At 40.2% G+C, this 15906-nt stretch overlaps 1 protein-coding gene across 2 annotated transcripts in view; it reads left to right on the top strand.

The window, feature by feature from the left end:
* The first annotated feature begins 5400 nt into the window (after positions 1–5400).
* ANAPC1 (anaphase promoting complex subunit 1) overlaps positions 5401–15906 on the top strand; it is a 210012-nt gene continuing 199506 nt past the window's right edge. The window contains exons 1-5 of one of the 2 annotated variants that reach the window (XM_023742799.1): positions 5401–5642; positions 7600–7836; positions 8868–9029; positions 15099–15150; positions 15346–15446. In XM_023742799.1, coding sequence (XP_023598567.1) covers positions 7624–7836; positions 8868–9029; positions 15099–15150; positions 15346–15446 — 528 coding nt within the window. In that variant the 5' untranslated portion in view covers positions 5401–5642; positions 7600–7623. Of the gene's footprint in view, positions 5643–5742; positions 7837–8867; positions 9030–15098; positions 15151–15345; positions 15447–15906 lie in introns of those variants that run through there. The other variant, XM_004388850.2, reaches the window with a different exon arrangement.

Raw genomic sequence — 15906 nt, 5'->3', positions numbered from 1 at the left:
GGGAAAATATAAAATCAGAGTTATGAAATTCCACCTTAAACTAAAACAAGCTTTGATTAAATTAATAAAAACTCTCAACTTCCTAGATTTCTAGACTTCTTGTTTGTTCAGTGCAATGTTGCAAATTGCTCCTGATCTTGAAAACGTTTTTACAAATACCCTGTGAAACATGAAGCTGGACTAGCCAGGCTAGGCAGAAGTTTGAAACTGAGATGACATTGTCTTTTATATGCAGTGGGCTTCATTTCCCTTAACCATCCCAATACCGAAGGCACCAGGAGGTAAAAGTTTGTTTAGACATCCAGAGCCTGCCTTTTTTCACTTCAAATACAGTGACCAACCCCTGAAACTACTGCCCTAAGGTAATCTTTATACCTTAAACCAAAAAATATCCTCTGAAGTCTTCTTAAAATCTAACAATAGTTTCGCTTAACTACTAAAAAATATCTGCCTTGAGCGCTGTGCTCTTTTAAGAACTATCTATATGGGATCAAATTGACAACAGCAGGTCAAAAGATTAGACAGGAACCTTAGGAGGCAATGAGTTTATGTTAATGGGGGAGGAACAACTCAGAAAAGGAGGGTTAGAATGATCGCATAACTTGAAGAAATGTAATCAACGTCACCGAATTGTACAACGCAGAAACTGTTAAATTGGTGTATGTTTTGCTGTGTATATTCTCAATAACAACAAAATGAGTAAAATTTAAAAAAATAATAAAAAATAAAACCCATGTTATAAACTAAAAGGAAAAAAACAAAACAAATAAATTATAGTGACCAATTGTCTCAGTCTGCCTGGGACTGTCTAGTTTTAAAACTGAAAGTCCTGCATCCTGGAAAACCCCTCAGACTTAGGAAAACCAGGATGGTTGGTTACCCTACTTCAGAAATAAATCCTAATCCCTATGTTTAAGTTGGGAGACCTTGAGTACAAACACGCTTGGCTACTAACTGAAAGGTTGCAGGTTGAGTTCAGGTTTGAGGCGCCTCAGATTGAAGCCCTGGTGATCTACTTCAAAAAACCAGCCTTTGAAAACCCTAGGGAGCACAGTTGTACTGCTACACACGTGGGGTTGCTATGAGTTGGAATTGACTCAGTGACAACGGTTTTTTTGGTATGCTTCAGTTGACTTCAAGTTTTGTGAATCATGCATTGGAAAATTGAATATATTCATAAACTATGGTTGTTAACCCACTTACTATACAAATAAACTTGTAGTGAACTCGGTATTTTTTTTTCCCTTCTTTGTTCCCTGACTTTGGGTCCTTTTTCTCCAACCCTATAAAAATCAAATATGATTTCAGGGGCTTGAGATGCAGCCTGTTTTGCCTGTATCTCCTCCGCAGTAGTTAAAAAACACAAAATTTTGCTGTATTAAAAGTTCTTTGGGTAGTTTCCAAGATTATGAGATTGTTAACTTCTAGAGGGTGAGATAAGGTCAGCCATGGGGTGCTGTGCAGGTCTGGCGAAGAGGTACCTATAGGGTCTTGTGCAGGCCTGGAGTGGAAGGTCTGAGTAGAGACAGCCGCAAGGGCTCAGAGGGGAGGAAGAGCCTGGCACAGCCCCGGGGCTGAAAGGGCTCCACACAGCCCACGTTTCACTCTCTTGGCTAAAATGGTAGTTTAAGGCCTTAAACTTACTTACCAGACAGATGTTAGAGACTACAGGAGGCAGCTTCTGAGACGGTCCCCAGTGATACCTGCTTCCTTGTGTAATCTCCTTCCCTTAAGCGTAACTTGCTTCTAGCCCTCCAAGGGGATGGGATGTCACTCCTGTGATTAGATTATGTAAGATTGTGATTTACATCTTGCTGGTAGACTGTCAGAAATAAACAGCCATGCTGGGGAGCTCCAGATGGGAAGGAACTGTGGGTGGCCTCTAGGAGCTGAGGTGGCCCCTGGCTGACAGCTAGCAAAAAATTGAGGCCCTCAGTCTTACAACCATAAGGAACTGAATTCTGAGTGAGCCTCAGATGAGATAGCAGCCCCAGCCAACTCATTGTGTACAGCCTGTTGAGACCTTAAGCAGAAGACTGAGCTAAGCCATGCTTGGACTTCTGACCCACGGAAATGGTGACGTAATAAATTATGTGTTGTTTTCAGCCATAAGGTTTGTGCTACTATTATTATGCAGCAGATGATAATAATACAGAGAGTTTTATATTTTGTCACAAACTGATTAAAAGTTAGAGATAGGGAATTTATTATTTGGTTTTTTTTTTTTTTGGCATACCAATTATATATGGGGAATTTTGCTAATTATCAGGGGTGTTTACACCAACAAAAGAGGTCTATTTTACAATATTGGGTATACCTGTGACAATTGGTTTTTTGGTATGCTTCAGTTAATTTCAAGTTTTGTGAATCATGTATTGGAAAATTGAATATAATCATAAAATATGGCTGTAAACTCACTTACTATATAAATGAACTGGTAGCAAACTCTGTATTATTTTTCCCTTCCCTTTGTCCCCTGACTTTGGGTCCTTTGTATCCAAAATGCAATTTCAGGAACGCTTAAGGTAATTTGAGGAGCCCTGGTAGTGCAGTGGTTAAAGCACTCGGCTGTTCAAACCCACCAGCTGCTCCACAGGAGAAAGATGTGACAATCTGCTTCTGTAAAGATTGCAGAGAAGGCAGAGAGAGTCAGGAGCTGGTTGAATGGACACAGGAAATCAGGGGTGGAAAGGAGGAGTGTGCTGTCACAGTATAGGAAGAGCAATTAGGGTCACATAGCAAGGTATGTATAAATTTTTGTATGAGAGACTAACTTGAATTGTAAACTTTCACTTAAAGTACAACAATAAAAAAAAAAAATATTGCAGCCTTAGAAACCCTATGGGGCAGTTCTACTCTGTGCTATAGGGTCGTTATGAGTTGGAATTGACTTAATGGCAATGGGTTTTTAAGGTAATTCATGCTTATTTGGAAGCCACAGGTGAAGGGCTGTGAGTTGGTAGCCTGCAGGAGCCTGCACCAAGGTTTTTGCTTTCCGAGCTGAGTAGAAGCCTCAAATGCCAGCAGAGGAGGGGTTAGATGATGGAGATAACAGGAGTTGTCTGGCCTAGGAAACCCCTGGACTTGTGGTTTGGACCCCATGAGCAGAGGGGTTAGTGGCAGAAGGATTTGCTTTTTTAAGAAACTGTTAGATCTTGAGCCTAAGCAATGCTGTTAGTGACAATGCTGTCAGACTCACGTCAGATTATGAGTGCTGCAAGGGGCAGTGGGGCCCGTTCTGCCATTCTGCAGGGAACACTGCACTGCTCTGGCCCCAAAGACTGACTGATGGTCTTTGGAAGTCCTGGAGGGGAGCTATCAGTATAGACCCTGGTGTCCTCACAGTGGACATCATCAGGTAAGGCCCCAGAGGGGCCTCTTGAAAACGTTTTTTGAGCAGGCAAGATAACACCCAAGACGGAAAGCTGGGTGAATCCTTTCAGTGACTCTACTTCACAGACTGGACAATTAGCAGTGTAGGACACTCTGTGTGGACTCCGCTGCCTGAATTCCTTAGAAAAGAGAGCCAGAGGCAAGAATGATTAGTGCTAATACTTTATGTGGGTGGTTCAATCTCAAGACTGAAGGGAATGAAATAAAGGGGAAAACAAGGCAGGGGAGCACGAGAAGTAATGCACTGGCCGCTGCTTCACATGATGCCAAAGCATCAGCAGACTGCTTGGCAGGTGTGCCCACTCAGCCACACAGGACATGTCCTTACAGGTGTGCAGACAAACCAGGCCTTAATAGTCCACAGGAAGGAGGAAGAAAAGGGAATTTATACACCTGGCTCCTTCCTGCTTGTTCCTATTGATGGAGTGTGCCTTGATCCCAAATTGCTTCCTATGCTTTGGGTTATGTCTTTTGGCCCCTTCAAAAGGCAGCTTCCACTCCCTGTGGGGGAGGCAGGAGAAGCCATAGTTGAGTCCTAGGGAGTGCGACTCATTGGCCTGGCTTCACAGCAGCAGCCAAGGGAGAGGGCCTTGCCCTCTGTGGTGAGTGACTGGTAGTGGGGCTGACAGGACTGGTGAAACCACGGGTGCCCTTTGGAACAGGCAGGCCATGGTGGTAGCTGAGGTGGACAAGAGGCTGAGGGTCTGGAGGATGGTGGTAGTAAGAGACTCTAACAGGCTTCTGAGATGTGTCCTGATGCAGGTTTTCCCAGAAAGACTTGGTGGAGGAGGAAGGTGGAGACCCTGTGGGGAGGAAATACATAAAGGATAAGAGCAGGGCATTTGGGATATGATTGTTAACTTGACCTTATTTGTATCCTCGAGCCAGGAAAATCTGGAGGTATTCTGATTTCAGGTAAATGACTACGGTGAAAGGCACGTGTGCTGAAAGTTCTGAGAAAGAAGAGGCTCCTTCTTGTTGGAGTGAAGCCTGCTGAGACACTTGAGAAAAACCCTGAAGGATGACATTCTAAGTAAAGGGATGGCAATGAACCAAGATAGCAAGGCCATGAAGTGCAAGGTGTGTTTGGGGAATCCCATTAGACACTTTTAGCGAAGGCATAAAGTTTCAGCCAACTTTACGTTTCTGGGTAAGCATTTGAAGTTTATTCCTAGGCACTGAGAGGCCTGTCAATAGTTTTAACCTGGCAATGGGGAGTTTGTTGTTCTTGTTAGCTGCTATAGGGTCAGCCTGACTCATGGCGACTCTATGCATTACAGAGTAGAACTGCTCCATAGGATTCTCTTGGCTGTAATCTTTACAGAAGAAGATCGCCAGGCCTTTCTTCTATGGCACTGCTGGGTGCGTTCCAACCACCAACCTTAGGTTAGCAGCCAGCTGCAAATCGCTTGTACCACCCTGGGTCCTAATTGGGATTAGAGCTCAAGAAAGTTTCCAGTTCCCATAAATGTCATATTTTACAGTTGAACCCATACAGGTTGGGAGAGGTAAAGCTGGTGTTCTTTAACCTCAGTCTCTGAATCGCCTGTGAATCTCTGAAATTGCATGTTTTTTGTAAGGGTCTCCATACCTTTCACCAACTTTTGAAGGAGTCTGGACCCCAAAGGGTTAAGATTCACTGACGTAGAAAATGAGCAAGACCCCAGAACCTGGAAGGCACATACCTCCATTTGGAAAGAAGGAGGCAGAAGCAAAAGCAGCCAGAAAATCTCATAACTCAGAGTTAGTTGGCAGTTCAAGCTCGTAGTGAAGTGACCTAGAGAAGATCTGCGTCAGGAGGGTCCCATCACAGGTAGATTCTTGGAGATATTTCTGCTTCGGGACTCAGCACTCCGCTACTAAGGCGGGTGGAAGTGCGGCTGTACCTTCACACCCTCGTATTCTTCAGGCAACTCCGAGGCGCCAGGACCGCGGGGACGCCTTGCGTCTCCCGCGAGGCCCCGCCCCGCCCCGCCCCGGCGCGAGGGAAGACGGGAAAGTCAAGATGGTTGTGTTCGTTTGAACAGCTTCCTGGGCTGCCGACCGGCACGTCTGACTGCTGTTAGCTGTCGCGCCCGCTTGTGCAGTCTCGTTTTCCCTCCGGGGTAGGGGAGAGAGAGGGATGAGAAGCTACGCCGGCTGAGGAGTCACCGTGACCGACCCCGCCGCTGTCCTCGGGCCCCTTCGGCCCCCGCGCCTCTGGGGAGCAGCCCGGGCTCGCAGCGCCTGACGCGTCCCGAGTCACACAGGTGCGGGCCCGGGTCTGCAGAGCCCAGTGGTCCATCTGCCGCACGCCCGGTGACCTTCATCCTGGCCCCGATGCCGCCGGTGTCTGGTGACCCTGTGGGCTGGGAAACGGGGGATGGTCCCTGAGCGGACCTGCGGGCTGTGCTTTTCTGCGGTGCGGCTTCCCGCTCCGCTCTTCGCCAACCGGTTTCTAGATGAGTCGCAACCCCTCTGAGTGGGTTCTCTGAGGCCGAGGCTCTTAGCCCGTGGCCTTCATTGCCTGCCAGAGAGGCCGAGAAAGCTTTGCCTTTTTGCTGAGACTCAACTCAAGGTCCCTTGTGTATACACCGTTCAGTTTTGCATTAGATTCTGTTAGATTTTTAGGGCGAGAAGTTTGTCACAAAATCATTTTTAGGCCAGCCCTCTCCTCCTTCTTCCAGATGATCTTTTAATCTCATGTAGGAAAAATTTCGATTTATGGCATATTAATTTAATATAGTACTTTTGTGTATAGCTTTTTATGTTGCCACTAAGTAAAAACACATTTATAAAAGTTCGGGGGGGTACTGTAAAAGTATTAAATTTGTTGCTTTAATCTCAGAATGAAAGTAGTGTACTGGGAAAGTAATTCTAGAGTTTTCCACGCAGTCATAAGAGAATAACATAACAAAATTACACAATTAAACCTGGATAAAGTTGGAAGTTCTTTTATATTGGTTATCTTGTTGGGCAGGATATACGAAGACCAGCTGAATTTTGTTATTTTCTTATATGTTTTATAAGGCATTATTTTAGTTGTGTCCAAAGTTGAAGCGACTTGTTCTCAGTACTGATTTCTAGCAGTAGAGAAGAAACAAATTCACAGTGAAATAACTTCCCCACTCTAAGGAACTGCACAGGAACTGCATGGGCTCTGAGGTGTTTGTGCAGCACAGAAAACAAACGACTGATGCCAGAAAGACCTGAGATGAGAAATCTTTAAGTAAAATCGAATTAAATCCTCTTACTTGTGAGCACTGTTTAAAACACACTTTGTAAAGTTGTCTGCAGTGCTGACATTGGAAGTTTTGATTTCTGTGTTTGAGGATTGCAGCTTAAATGTGATGCCATGAAATCCATTTTTAATGAAGTCCTGTTGGAGACAGAACTGACACCCACCTTACATACCACGTTATACAGTGTCAGAATTTTCCCAGCTGTCGATTATGTAGAAATATTTGGGAGGTAGAGGGGCATGTCTTGACCCACAGCTCATCCATATCTACTACTAATAAATCTAATAAACTGCTGTAATAGATTATGCTAATTAAAAGCTAGGACTCTTAAATCTGCTGTAAGTCAGATATAAGCCGTCTATTTCATGGCTAGGGTTATGTATGCCTTGGTCCCAGGGTTTGGACCAGTAATTGGAATTGAGTGTAGTTATATATTTAGATGGAATTGGGGTGTCAGAACTACTGATGACATTTTGATAGCTTATTAGATCTTTTGTGGATTGGTTAACTGAAAGTAGTAGTTCAACCTCTGATGAATTGGAGTAACATGCGTTTCTGTTTATCTCATTCCAAATACGATTGATCCTTTAGGTGTCCTTTTTGAATAAGATTCCAGCATCTGAACAGAAATGACCTTAAATGTTGAGAAGCCATGCAGTCATGGGACTATAAAGTACAACTTGTCTTGGTACTTCCTATATAAAGTATAGAAACATCATGGGATAGTTGTTGTGGGACATAAGCGCTGGTTTCCTACAGTGGTAACTATTTATTTTTCAGCTAGTGTGTGACTGAAATGTGGCAATAACTGCATCTACCTGTGAGAGTCAGATCTGGAGTACCCTGTGATATGATTATTTGTATACCTTCAACATAACAGCATTATTTGCTGCTCATCTAAGGACTGATGACTGTAAAAACTTACGGTATTTTTAGTCTGGTTTTGACTCCAGAAGCTCACCAGAATGTGTTTGAATTCCTGCAGAAATAATGTTGATATTTGGAACCCATGTCGAACTTCTATGAAGAAAGGGCAACGATGATTGCAGCCAGGGATTTGCAGGAATTTGTTCCTTTCGGTCGAGACCACTGCAAGCACCATCCTAATGCTTTGAACCTTCAGCTTCGCCAGCTGCAGCCAGCCTCTGAGTTATGGTCCTCTGATGGTGCTGCTGGCTTGGTGGGATCCCTTCAGGAGGTCACAATCCACGAGAAACAGAAGGTTCCATTAAGTTTCCTATCATATTTTTGTAGAGTGATATAATTGTAATTTAAGGCTCCCCTTAAATTGCAATGGAGAAATGAGTATAATGCTGTTTCTAGGGTAGAGGTTAAAATTTGGCCATTTCCATCAAGGCTAAAATAATGACTTTATTGTATCAGTGTCATGGCTGCTTATTTTGACATATGTAACTCATTGTGATTTTATGATGAGAATCAAGCTCATCACTGTGATTGTGCTCCATTTAAAGTCTCTTCCTCTTAGTTTGTACTGACTGGATTTCATGTTATTTGGAGATTAGATGGGAGAGATTAGAAATGGTCCCTGATCAAAAGACCTACATGCTTTTAGAGGAGAGACGAAATATCACTTAAGTAGGTGGAGCAGTAGTTCTTAAGTAGGAAAATGGGATAGAAGTGTGTCAGAAAAGCATAACTCTTGTCACCTTACTCCATTTTCATATGTCCCTTTGGGAGACCAAAATCTCAGGGAGGGAAAGTCTGTATATAAAACTCACTCTCTTCCAATTAGACAAGGGAAGGTGTGTGTTTGTTATGAAGCAGAGATATTTGCATCGTGCATAAACTCCCTGGCGATTCACATACGCACCTCACTGCCTCTTCATCACCCTCCTGTATGCTAAATATGTCTTTTTAGTCTCCCGAGCATATTAAAGATTTCATTTTTGAATCTGTAGATAAGATATGATTTTAGTTTGTTTATATTTTTGTTAGAGTAATGTAAGGTTATAATATAAAACGTTTAAAATAGAGAATTACTGAATAAATCCCTGTTCATGAAATTCTGTAAGATATGTGTGCGTGTGCATGCATGCACACACGCACGTGCACGTACACACACACCCCCCTGTTCAGCTATCAGTGACATCAAACCTAAGAGTCTGGCTTGGATTGAGTCTTATTTTACAGGAAAAGGGAGGGTAGGAGACTTGTAATCTGGATGCTTATTTGATTTAATTAATAAATCTTGTTCCATACTATTGAGAAAGTGTACATGTATTAATTTTTAAGGAAAGCTGGCAGTTAAGGAAAGGCATAAGTGAAATTGGAGAAGAAGTGGACTATGATGAGGAACTCTATGTGGCTGGAAATATGGTAATCTGGAGCAAAGGAAGTAAAAGCCAGGCCTTGGCTGTTTATAAAGCATTTACAGTTGACAGTCCTGTTCAACAGGTGAGTTGATTTAAATTTTAGGATTTGATTAACTGTTTAACACTTAAAAAAAAAACAAGAACTTTTGTATTAGAATTTAATAGAAATGATAAAAACATAGAATAATGATCTCAGCAGCTGAGTGTACATTTTAACAGGTAGCGAAGACCAGGGAGGAAAAGAAACAATTCATTTTATTTTATATCTTATTACTTTTTTTTTTTAAAATGCTATCCTTTGTCAATTTTATGATAATCTTTAAACAGTCTGTCCTAGAGTAACTAGATTTGTTATTGTCAGTAAAAATTTGCAAGCTATGAAGGGTACAAAAATATTTTAACATGATGATTATAATTGATTGCAAAATAGTGAATAAATAAACATCATGTGTTTTTAGTGATACTCAGAAAAGGAAAGAAAAAAACTACCATTGCAGTTGACTATTACACTTAACTCTTTATTCTGAAAATTAGTAATTAAAGGAAAGAATTAAGCATTTGCCCTGTCTTTTCAGGAAGACATGTAGTTCATCTTCAGTTGATGAGGGAAAACCCTTATGATAGAAAATGGTACCTAATAAATGTAGAAGCATGATAGTATTAGAAAAATCACTATTTTAGAATCTCCAATACAATAATTGATTCAAGTAGAAATTATAAATGAATAATAACAGTTTTGGGTGAAAGGATTACCATGGCATCAAGATATCACCCCATGGATTCCTTGCTTATTATGAAGGAACAAATGTATCTCTACGTTAGAGGTATCTGTCAGTGTCCACCTCACCCACATGATCAATTTAGCATCATTAATAGTGAGAACAATAGATATGTGCCTCTGGATATAGTGCAGCATGGAGTACATGGTGTATCATATACTAAGTTTTTTCCCGGAGATATTTAATGTGAATATTTAGACCTAACTTCCAGTATATGGAGCCCTGGTAGTGCGGTGGTTAAGAGCTCGGCTGCTAACCAAAAGTTTGGCAATTCGAATCTACCAGCTGCTCATTGGAAACCCTGTGGGGCAGTTTTACCCTGTCCTATAGGGTCACTGAGTCAGAATCGATTCTATGGCGACGGGTCTGGTTTTGGTTCCAGTGTATAGAAAATATGGGAGCTAAAGGATCACATTTAAAAATACCGTAAGAGTAGGTGGGACCAAAGCAAACCAAACCCGTTGCCATCGAGTCAATTCTGACTCTTAGCAACCCCATAGGACAGAGTAGAACTGCCCCGTCGGGTTTATGAGGAGTGGCTGATGGATTCAAACTGCCGACCTTTTGGTTAGCAGCTGTAGCTTTTAACCACTGCATCACAAGGGCTCCAAAGCTGACTGATGGGAATTCATTATCCTGTTTACTTTGTATATATTTGAAACCATAATAAAACATTTAAGGGGAAAAAAAAAAAAACCGAAAGCACCATCAGGAAACAGACAAACCCTGAATGTGGGACATTCTACATTCTGGTCACTTATAAAAGTTAGTCATAGAGAAAGAGTAAAAAGAAATGGAAGACTTCTAGATTTGAAGAGGCTAAAGGAATATAAGTAAATGCAGTAATTTTTGAACCTTGTTAAATGAACTTTGATTGAATCCTGGTTTTAGAACACCAGCTATAAAAAGATAGTTTGGGAAAGTTGAAAATGGACTGGATATTGGTGATATTAGGGAATTGTTAATTTTCTTAGGGGTGATGATGGTTTTGTGGTTATATACATCTTTATTTTTAGGAGATGGATGATGAAGTATTTAGGTTTGAAATGTCATAATGTGTGGATTTATTTTCAAATAGTTCAGCCAATAAAGTCTGCATGTACACAAATGCATGCATGCATAGATAAAACAGATATGGCAGAATGTTAACAATTGTCGAATCTGGGTGAAACAGATGTTCATTCTCTCAGCTTTTCACATTGAAAAATTTTAAAATAAGTTGAGAGGAAAAAACCAGTACATTTATAATCGTTGAATTGGTGTTAGGCTGTTGCCAAGAAGTTTTGGTGGCTTTGATTACTGTTAAGATCCTCATTATACCTGAACGCTGCCTATTTTTTTCCCCATTAACTATTTCCTGATGAGCATTGTACTCTTTCTAACTAATCGTGGGAAAGGATAGACTGAATTATTATGCCAAAATTTGAGGGCACGTGTGGAAGCATTTCAGTCTAGGAGTGTTAAAGCCAATGATCTTTTTTTTTTTTCTTTTTTTTTTCATTTTTTTATTGTACTTTAGGTGAAGGTTTACAGAACAAAATAGTTTATCATTAAACAATTAGTACACATATGTTTTATGACATTGGTTAACAACCCCACAACATGTCAACCCTGTCCCTTCTCGACCTTTTTTTTTGGTGAAAATATACATAGTCAAAGATACACCATTTCAAAAATCTCTACATGCACAGTTCAGTGGCATGGATTACATTCTTCCAGTTGTGCTGCTCTTCTCACTTTAGATGAAGGTTTACAGAACAAAATAGTTTCTCAGTAAACAGTACACATGTTGCCTTATGACAATGGTGAACAACCCCACTACATATCAACACTGTCCTTACTTAACATTGGGTTCCCTATCACCAGCTTTCCTGTCTCCTGCTTTCTAGTCCTTGTCCCTGGGCTGCTGTGCCTCATTAGTCCCATTTTGTTTTATGGGGCTGTCCAATCCCTGGCTGAACGGTGAACCTCGGTAGTGACTTCACCACTGAGCCAGAAGGGTGTCTGGGGGCCATACTCGGAGTTTCTCCAGTCTTTCAGGACAGTAAATCTGGTCTTTTTTGTGTGTGTTAGAAGTTTGTTCTACATCCTTCTCCAGCTCTGTCCAGAAACCTCTGTTGTGATCCCGATCAGAACAGTCAGTGGTGGTAGGTGGGCACCATCTAACTGTACTGGACTTAGTCTGGTGGAGCCCTTGGTAGCTGTGGTGCATTAGTCGTTTGGACTAATCTTTTCCTCGTATCCTGTTCTCTTCATTCTCCCTTGCTCCCGAAGGAGTGAGACCAGTGGAGTATCTTAGATGGCTGCTCACAGGCTTTTAAGACCCCCAGACGCTACTCATCAAGGTAGAATGTAGAACATTTTTTTAATAAACTGTGTTATGCCAATTGAGCTAGATGTTCCCCGAGACCATGGTCCCCACAGCCCTCCACCCAGCAACTCAGTCCCTCAGGGAGTTTGGATACTGATGATTTTTTTGATGATAAAATTTTTTCCCCCATATGACCTACATAGCTAGTACAGATGTGAAAAGTGGATTTGATGATATCTAGGTAGTTCTTTGCTTCTATATTTTCCTCTTAATTTCCTCAGTTAAGATTCCATGGATTTGCAGTTTTCTAGATTCCATGGATTTGTAGTTAGATGTATTTTCTCCTTTATCTTAAAATCTCTTGTAAGTGGAATCGTAAGATTTGGAATTTTAATCCTTTTGATCTGGAAAAAGATATTAGTATGTTTGCTAATATGGAGGAAGATTATTTTAGGTGTTGGTTAAGGAATGTAACTAGGCATATGTCAGTTAGTTTTTAATCTCTTTGTTCTTTTGTTCATTCTGCAAGCATTTGGGTATCACTCTGTTGTATATATTGTGCTGAGTGTTGGGGCTACAAATGAATAATAAACAGTTTCTGCCATTGAGGAACTCATAGTCTAGAAAGGTGGACAAATAAACGGATAAACTAAAGTGCTGTATTCTAAGTGCCGTGTAATAGCAACAGGACCACAGTGTGGTGAAAGCCCAGAGGTGAACTGAACTTTGAAGGAAGGATTTCTCATAGAATATGCTTTTTTAATTGGAAGTTGGTAGAAGAAGGGCATTCTAGGCACAGGGAATTGTACTGAAAAGAATTGTGGGAAAACATGACTTTTTCTAAGTTTCGAATCGCTGTACACAGGGTGTGGGTAAGGGGAGGGAGATCCAGGTGGGTTCTGGAAGGGATGGATGGATCCAGATTGTGAAAGACCTTGTGTATAAACCAAGAAATTTTAATTTTAAACTGTATGCAGAAGGGAGCCTACTGAGGATTTTAAAATGGAAAGTAACAACATCAGTTTTGTGTTTTAAGAAGGGATTGCTCTAGCAGTAACATGTCGGAATCACTGGAAAGTAAAGAGAATGTTGTCAGGGAGATAAGACATACTATTTTGTGAGTGAAAGAGTTGGGGCCTTGGAGAGAGAGAAGACGAGTGAAAGCTGAAGGAGATATGAAAGGCGTTAATAATCTCTTAGATATCAGAGATAAAGGAGACTTAAAATTTCTACTTTTAGAGACTAGTAAATTGGGGTTTCATAAAAGGAAGTTGAGGCTATAAGAGGTACAGTATAGATTTAAGAGCTTGGATGTAAGTTTAATTTGGGGGCATTTCAGAGTTGAGTACAGCTCTGATGCCTGCTTTTCTTTATAAATTTTTATTTGCTAAAATGCCATTATATAATTCCAATAAGTGATTGTCATGCATGCCAGATGAAGTTTAATGGCTTTCCCAGTAAGATGGAACTTCAAGAAAAGGAGATGTTAATTTTTTAAAATAATTATTTCTAAAGTGAGTCTAAGGAAGGACTAAGAATGATAAGATCTTTTGTTAAGTGTGAAGTTTACAGAATAGCTTACAGTAACTACATTTTTAGCTTTATATAGGATATAGGGTTTAATACAGGTTGAACTGCTACAGATAGTCCCCAGCTTACAATGTATTTGAGTTATGACAGACCATCCTTATGACTGTCAGTATATCTGGAACAGTGCATCTTCCTGAGAGGAAATTACAGGAAAATGCATGCAGGGGATATGGAAAAAATTGCTGAGTTATGTGAACACGCTCCAAGCAGTTGATGATGATAATATGATGGCAGAGATTGGTGGAAAAGTCATCCATACTGCAAGAACACTGAATTTAGAACTTGGTATTGCCAATGTGGAACAGTTCATAGATCACTGAGAAGGGAATTGATAGATCAGGACTTAATGGATTTTGAAGAGGAAAGAAGCACTGAAGAAGAAAGAAGTAGTGAGTAAGAGAACGGAGAGAAGTTGTCAAAAAAATTTGCAGTGAACAGGTTAGCTAGAGTTTTTTCTAAACTAAGTGAGGAACTTCAGTTGCCTGAAAACACGGACGCAAATGCTGATCATTTTGCTCAAGTCAATAGGCAGATTGAGGACGCAGTGAGATGTTACCGTGAAATATATGAAGGAAAAAATAAAAGGACCATACAGACAGCTTTCACTAGTTTTCTGACTAGAAACGCCATCCCCATTCCCAGGGATAATCCAGATGATCCAGAACTTTCCCCAAGTGGAGTTATTACCACAACTGACAAAATGACAGCGTCGTCCAACTCTTCTTCATTGTCAGCGTAAATTTTTATGATTTGTCTATTTTTTATGTGTGTAGTTATGTATTAAAATATATCTGTAAGTTTATATGTAATGTTTTTAACCCCCAAAGACAAAGATCGGATTTATAAAGATACTGGTAATAAAAGGCAATAACGTTGAAAACTAAAAAAATGAGGTATTCGACTTACATCAGAACTGACTTACGTTGGAATTGTTCGAACGGAGCCCTGTTGTAAGTCAGGGACTATCTGTATTTGAACTCGGTTTTCCTGTAAAGTGTCTGTCTATAGTTTTAAAAATTTTTCTTCCTTTCTCTTTTTGTAAAATTCAGTTGCAAACATGGTTGATCTTTCTTTGTAATATTTATCATTGAGTAGTCTAATTTTACTTATTCCTATTCTTGGTTCCCATGGTATATGTGTTAAGCTGAGGAGGAGGGAAAGTTATTAATGTAGGTGTGTAGGTGCCATTTTATTATTTTGATATCATTGGTGGAGTCCCTGGGTGGTGCAAACTGTTAATGTGCTCAGCTGGTAGCCGATTGAAGATTGAAGGTTTGAGTCTACCCAGAGGTGCCTCAGAAGAAAGGCCTGGTGATCTATTTCCAAAAAATCAGCCATTGAAAACTCACACGGAGCTCAGTTCTACTCTGACACACATGGGGTCACTCATGGCAACTGGTACTGGTACTGGTAGTTAGTAGTTATTATTTAGATATAATTTTCTCAGGTAAGCATTTTGTTTTGCTTTTAGGCATTGTGGTGTGACTTCATTACATCACAGGATAAGTCTGAAAAGGCCTACAGTAAGTTTCTTTTTGAAATTTTATTTTATCTTACGATGATTCCAAATGTGTATCTCATTGTTTTCTTCATTCAAAATGGCCACTTATTCGTAGTGGTTTAGCTTAACTTTTCTATTGTACATTAAAGAATTGTGCTTTTCGGATAGAACTCTTTAGAAAAATTTTCATAAATCTTGTTATACTTGTTTTTTTCAGGTGGTGATGAAGTGGAAAAATGCATATGCATATTGCAAAGCTCATGCATTAACATGCATAGCATAGAAGGAAAGGATTACATAGCTTCCTTGCCGTTTCAGGTAAACTTAGGTGTTTCTATGTTTTGTTAGAAAACATTCTTGAATGAATTAGTTTATGTTAGTATAATCAAGAATGCTATTTTTACTCAAATAAAATAACTACATTTCTGCAGCTTTAGTGATTTACCATTTTTCTATTCTTTGCATAAAAAACAAAGAACCTAGTAAAGTGAATTACAACGTGTTAAAACACATAAGATGATCCTATCTTAATTTTTAGCTTATTGAGCTAAGTGGAAAGATTAAGAGGTCTTTTCTGAGAGGGTTTTGTCAGTTTACATTATATGTAAGAAATGTATTTTGTTTATATAAAATAAGATACATGTGCATACTAGTCTTTTTCCTGTTTCTTGTCAGCTTTTTCATGCCTAATGCTATTGTTAAGACTTTATCACGTTGTCATTTTCAGTACTGATTTTAGCCACTGGCAGGAATTTGAGATTGAATTCCTCTTCCTCCT

This window comes from Trichechus manatus, unplaced genomic scaffold (assembly GCF_000243295.1).
Source record: "Trichechus manatus latirostris isolate Lorelei unplaced genomic scaffold, TriManLat1.0 scaffold00219, whole genome shotgun sequence".
Lineage (NCBI taxonomy): Eukaryota > Metazoa > Chordata > Mammalia > Sirenia > Trichechidae > Trichechus > Trichechus manatus.
This window is presented reverse-complemented; position numbering and strand designations above follow the sequence as displayed.